Source organism: Blastomyces dermatitidis (genome assembly GCF_000003525.1).
Source record: "Blastomyces dermatitidis ER-3 genomic scaffold supercont1.1, whole genome shotgun sequence".
NCBI lineage: Eukaryota > Fungi > Ascomycota > Eurotiomycetes > Onygenales > Ajellomycetaceae > Blastomyces > Blastomyces dermatitidis.
The window spans coordinates 4475374-4482094 of NW_025544774.1; the positions used below are offsets into that span (position 1 = coordinate 4475374).

At 37.8% G+C, this 6721-nt stretch overlaps 1 protein-coding gene across 1 annotated transcript; it reads right to left on the reverse strand.

Annotated features, from left to right (window-relative positions):
* Window positions 1-4194: 4194 nt before the first annotated feature.
* Window positions 4195-6318, reverse strand: BDCG_16160 (uncharacterized protein; the record flags this gene model as incomplete). The annotated part of the gene is made up of 2 exons (XM_045425419.1): window positions 4195-4910; window positions 5013-6318. The coding sequence occupies 2 exons, from the start codon at window positions 6316-6318 to the stop codon at window positions 4219-4221; spliced, it is 1998 nt and encodes a 665-aa protein (XP_045279205.1). The 3' UTR covers window positions 4195-4218.
* Window positions 6319-6721: the final 403 nt, after the last annotated feature.

Below are 6721 nucleotides of genomic sequence, written 5' to 3' on the forward strand. Positions count from 1 at the left end.
GGTTCACTGCTCTCATCTCTTTTCTCACCTCTCATCTGTTCACATATGTGACATTCACCTGAGTGTGAAGTTTTCCTCTCTACAAGTAAAGCAGCATCAATCAGATGCTCTTTCACTCACTGCTCTTCATACACTATCTTTTTGAGACATTCTAGAACCACACTGGCATGATAACTACAAATCACTTTGTAGATGGAATTATCATGTTCTGAAGAAGCCTGCGCTTCTCACCAGTTTTTAGACATGCTATCAGATGTGATTCAAAGGTTGCTTAAGTCAGTGTACAATTACAGGTGTACACTGACTTCTTATATATTGTAATATCGTACGCTAATTATGATTAGCGGCCGCTATGGCCCCTTTACACTTGTACGTGTACACTAGTAGTTCAGAAGCAGTCATGTTATTATCCGACAGTCATACATTCTTCTGAACCACACTCATTTGTTGAAAATTCAATAGAGAGTGTTATCAAATATTATTACTTTTCTGAACACAGATCATAATTTATATAATTTTAATTATAAAAAAAATATAAAATATAAAAGAAAATAAAAAATAAAAAACAAAAGAAATACAAGAAAAAATCATAATAAAAAAAAAAAGAAAAAGAAAAAAAATAAAAGAAAAAGAAAAAAATAAAAAATAAAAATAAAAAAAATCAAGATTACAGAGCTGCAGTATCTTTAAAATACTCACTCTTCAGAGTCTTTACAATGTTTATTATTAACTGTGTATCTCTCACAGTAAGAGTAACACAGCTGTGATGAGTCATTATCTTAATATCATCTAATAAATAATTAGTATATATCTGTATAAATGTGAATAATTAGAAAATATACACTTAAAAAGTGTGATCAGAGTGAACTCTGCTGCCACTTGAATAGTATTAATGTGATTCAAAGGTTGCTTAAGCCAGCGTACGATTACAGGCGTACGCCGGCTTCTTATATATTGAATCTCGTACGCTAAATTAATTAGCGGCCGCTAGGGCCTCTTTACATTTGTATGTGTATGCTAGTAGTTCAGAAGCGGCTGTGTTATTATCTGATAATTGTACATTCTTCTGAACTACATTCTCTCTCACCAGATTCAGTCACACTCATGTGATCATATTGTATGCTCTAGCTTCATGCAGATTAGCTCATCACTAGTGTTTCATAATTATGTAATCTATTTCTGATCTGGCTAGTGTTCTGTGTACACTCTTATAAAGAAACTTTCACTATATTACATCACTCATTCACTAACTTTTTTCATTCTTCAATCATCTTCTTCATCATTATCATCATTGAACATTACTATTCTATTCAAGATTTCTGTTTCTTCTTCTGTTCAACTCTTTTCATCTGTCTATCTATCACATTGTACATGTTTCTGACAATGACTCTCTGTTCTCATAACAAGTGTCATTATAGTGCTTATACTGAGCAGTTCATTAACAGTAAGTGTAATGTGTTGTAAAATGTATGTGATCAGAACTTGTTTATCTTCTAACAATTGTCAGAATATACTACTATGAATGACACATCTTCTCTATCTTCTCATACACTCTCTTCACTTTCTTATATGCTCTTGACTATTTCTCTTCTCAGCAGGTTTCTGATTGTGTTTTCTAGCATGATTTTATATGAACACAGATGCTGATATATTTGTTTTTATTTACATAGAATCTTTATATGTTGACAGATCTGCATTCACTGATGATAGTGAATTCAATGTTGAATTATTGATTGAGAACTTGAAGAATGCAATAATGAAGAAATTGTCTGTGTCATGTGTGACTGAGTCTCTCATGTTTCTCCCTGCCTTCTCTATTTCTTTCTCTGCCACTCTCTCTCAATCTTCTACATCTGTCTCTGTGTCTGATTCTCTCACTCCCGCTACCTCTGGTTTTACTGCCTCTGCCTTTGTTACCAGCTCTCCCTGTTTCAAGAAGATGTTGTGTAGACTTAATGAATCACATCTTTCAGTATATATACTTTCACTCTTCTTATCAACTCTCAGAACAATTTATTGTATGAAGACTGTGTATAATATAACTATCTGAAGCTTGATTATAAATGCTGATTATTACATTCATTTTAAATATTCATGATGAAATAATTATTTATTTATATCAGAGAATCACTTCTCTTCTCAATAGTATCAAGATTGTAAGTCTTTTTCTTTTCATCTTTTCAATCTGATGCTGATTTTTCTGTTCTTAAAGAAAATTGTTATGAGTTTTACTGTGCACAAAGTTATGATATTCACAGATACTAAGAAACTTTTCATAACTGTAAAGTTCAATATTACTGAGATATTCACTCTGACAAATTCCTTCAGAATAATAGATCTGTATCAGTCTATTCTCTGATGTCTGGTATCTGACTTCATGATACAGACAAAAGATATCTATGTTTTTAGAAATGAGAACACAGATGTTGTACTCTTTTATATTCATGAGTATGAGGCTTGTACACCTTGTCTGAGATATTGTTGTGAGAATGAGCTGTTTACATACTGTATTCTGCTTTCTGCATTTCTCTGTGTTTCTCTCTCTCTTTCTGAGAAGCCTTGTGCATGTTGTAATTGTGTGTACAACTCTAAGATCAGCAGATGTTCATTCAGTAACTGTTTTTATCTCTGATTTTGTGATTTTCATATACTAATAATAGTTCTTAGTTGCTTCAGTGTCAGAGATCATTCTGATCAAAGATGACAACACTGCTGAGACTACTCTCTTCTGTTCTCAAGCTTCTTCTGTTGCTTTCTCTCTCTTTTCTGTGAGAAAGGTTGTGTGTACATCAGGTTATAAGTGTTCAGCTCTGAATGACTTCTGTCATTTGTTCAGTTCTGTATCTTCTTCTTCTTCTATTTCTTTCATCTTCACTCTCTCTGCTCTGACTTCTGGTCCTGCAGGTTCTGTGCTCTTCTTCAATTTCTCTACATATACATGTGTGCATTTCTATATTAGCATTTCAGTCAATCTTGTAATTAATGACATTAATGTCATACACAGAGTGATAGAGGAATCAGAGGCATGTATGATATTATTGTGAGAGTGGCTTACAACTCTTGAATTCCTTGCAGATCTTGAGTTTTGAGATTTTCTTTATTTTTGATGTTTTTCAGGTGATGTGATGTTGGAAATAGATTAAACATGTGATGTATGAAAATGAATAAAGTATATATAATAACATTTGTCTTTTACAGCTGACTCTTACAATTGATAATCAATTCATTATCTCTTTTCTTTTCTTATGCTTTTTCTTTATCTGCTAGTCACTACTCTTACACAATCTCTATATAATACAGTGTTTGATGACTAGATTCAGCAGCTTTCAACTTTTTGTAATTCTGTCTCATATATTATACTGTCTCTCTTCACTCACTCAGATCACTATAGTGAACAGCTTATTAAAACTAACCTCATCTGATCTCTGAGTGTTCTCAGAGGTCAAGATGACTTGATCTCACATGTCCGCGAGTGTTTTAGATAGTTCATTCTCTGTGATCTCTGTGATTGAACTGGTGTAAACAGTTGAATTCAACTTTGAATTTCTTTTTCTTCTGCAATCTGATTCATGTGTAAGTCTGCTGCTCTGAGACTGCTCTTTATTACATTGCATCTACTGTCTGCAGTGTGTTATCATACAATCAGCTACAGTCTCATCACTTATTAAAGTGTGATATTTGCCTGATTTCTTCATTGCTTCTCATTCTTTTCTTGTAATCATGAAAAGATTGAAATAAGTAAGATTATCTGATTTATAAGCATCTATGATTTCTCTTACTTTATGAGACTTTTCAATTGTAAGTCTCTTCTTTTTCAACACTGATAATAGTGCTGTAGATGATTATAATTCACTCAGGTCTTATATCTTTACTTTCATAAGTTATAAATCATTGATTAAGTTGTGGAAGGTGTAAAGCTTATGTGATTGAAAGGTTGCTAGCTTGTGGAAAGTTATATGGTGAAGGGATTAGTAAGCCAGATCACGTGACCTGACACCCCCACTCACCAGAGTAACTATACACGATGCTATATACAAAATTCGCCTTCAAATCAAGTACAGGTACAAAAAATGACTGGAAAATGTGAAGTAATGAAAAACCAGTCATGATATACATCATTTTTTTTATCCCTCTATCCCTCTATCTTCTTTATATCTCTTTCCAACGCGTATATTTCAAACGGTTGATCTCTTTAACACAGGCCTTGTAATAATACTTTCATTCCATGGAAGCTTTGGCGCGCGTGAGGTTTTTCGGGATTGGAAATGCAGTGATCTCGGGATCGGTGGGTAGGTCTTCAAGACTGTCCCCCACTGAAGCTTCCCCCACTATAGTGATATCCCTTGTAGATGTCGGAGGGTCATCAGATTCAACTGTGGGTTCCGGGGAGTTCAGTGTATTCTGCACTAAAAGGGTAGGTATTCTCGCGGAGATATCATAGTCAATCCACCAATTATTAGTGGGTATGAGAAATAATGGACACTCAGGTCGAATTTCCTCATCAATGAATAGATTATCAATTGATGGATCAGGAATCGCTGCAGTCTCTTGACGGGCCGCAGTGGGTAAGCCTGGTGTCGCCGAAGGAATCGCCGCAGCCGCTTTACGGGCCGCATTGGGTAGGACCTTCGGGTTGTGTGGAGTAGTCGGTATCGATGGATCGGCAAGATGGAGGTCCTCCTGGAAGATGACGTCTTTTGATATGTATAAACGCCCGTTGGAGGGATCCTTGTGGAGTTCCACAAAACAGGCTGGCACATTGATAACCTCTGCGAGGTTTGCCATCTGAAAGGTCTCTGAACCATCTGTAATGGATAGTTGGGTCCCACCCCCACTATTGTTCTCCTTCTTTTCTTTGAATTCCTTTATCCTCGCAGCGTTGTAGATCCTCCAATTATCTGGAGCACTGTCTGGATTGGCCAACCAACAGTTGCCAAAGTGAGATCTCTCACATTCAGGACATGTAGGTGGATTTCCCGATCCCCGATGGTTTCAAGAGCCCCCTTGTAAACTGCCACGACCACGTCCAGTACGGCCTCCACGGGCCGGATTCGATGTATTGTTGTTCAAATTGGTAGATGTAGTGGTCATTGTATCTGTTGTAGCTGTTGTAGCTGTGTTGGCCGCAGAATCTATATTCTGCAGATTCTTTTTATCTTTTGGAGGATCAAGCCGCGAACGGATCTCCTCCATGAGAAGATCAACATCCAATACCACAGCTGTGGATTTGGAATCCTGTATCTCCTCTATCTTCTTCTGAACATAATTCCTCCAATTGTTGGGTAGAACTGAGTAGAAGGTATCAAATATCCATGCATCTGAGGGGGAAGCATCCAACATCTCCAATTTCGTGATGGCGGACCGGAACTTATCAAAGAATGTGTGTAGATTGGTGACCTGTGTGCCACCAAGAGACATGAATTCCAGAACTGCCTCACGGCATAACTGTGTTTTGAGGACAGAGTATTCCTTTTCAATTGCATTCCATAGAGTATAAGCAATCCGATTTTCATCATACTTGGAGAAACATGGTCTGACACCTGCACCCAAGGAGTTCGAGATGAATGTGTAGAGCCACCGGTTTCTGGCGTCCCAGAATGGTGCCCATTCATCATCTCTTTGTAGAGGGTTCTGGGTCTGTCGTTTCTCTATCATATACCAACACTGTGCATCAACCAGTTTCGATTTCATGAAGATGCTCCATGTGGTGTAATTGAATGTGCCAGTTAGACTGTTTGGTCTCATAGTATTCTTGACATCTTCCTTGAATTGGGAGATTGCTTTGCCAACACGGCTATCCGGTTCATAAAGGTTGAATTCCAACCTTTCACCGAGATTAGGATTCCATGTGGCTGTACGGGCTGTTGATATGGTGGCAGGATGATTGTTGACATCCTGTGGTCGATCTGTAGAGGATGAGGATCTCTGTTGACGGAGTTTTTCCAGTTGTAGTTCGAGTTCTAGGACTCTTTGCTTCCCCTTGTCCATCTCAAGTATCATCTTGAGATGCTCCATCTGTTGGTCTGATATTGCCTCGCCCGAACGGTAGACACCTGGGTGTCCATTATTCTCATCAAGAGAACCAGCATCAAGCTGTCGAGTAGATCGGGGGGCCGGCCTGACCGTGTCAGGAGCTGTATTCAAACCAGCTTCGAATCGAGAGGGTGTTTCGACAATGGAGCTTTCAAAGGCTCCAGGAGGATGTCCACTGGCAGAGCGTGAGTGTGAAGAATCATCATCATCAACTGCAACTGACCCAGTGGAAAGGACGCGAGATCGCGAACGTGTGTGTGGGCGAGATCGTATTGAATCTGCCATCTTGATATTCGTTTATTGGATTCTCAATATTCGTTTATTGGATCCTTGCCAATATCGTTCTGTTTTTCTTGCTTTTTTGCAAATGTGGTGCGTTTTCTGCAAGCCTCTTTTTTAAGCGAGCAGTAGTATTATTGATCATCAAGATCTCAAACGCATCAATACTGATAGAATAAGACGATTTTAACTCCTGATGGGCGTATCGAATGAAGCAGTAGTTCAAATAGATTATATTGACAAGGAATCCCGAATTGGCAGCGATTTTTGCGCAAAACGGGTCTCATAACCTGTGGAAGGTGTAAAGCTTGTGTGATTGAAAGGTTGCTAGCTTGTGGAAAGTTATATGGTGGAAGGATTAGTAAGCCAGATCACGTGACCTGACATAAGTTACATAAGATCTGTCTCT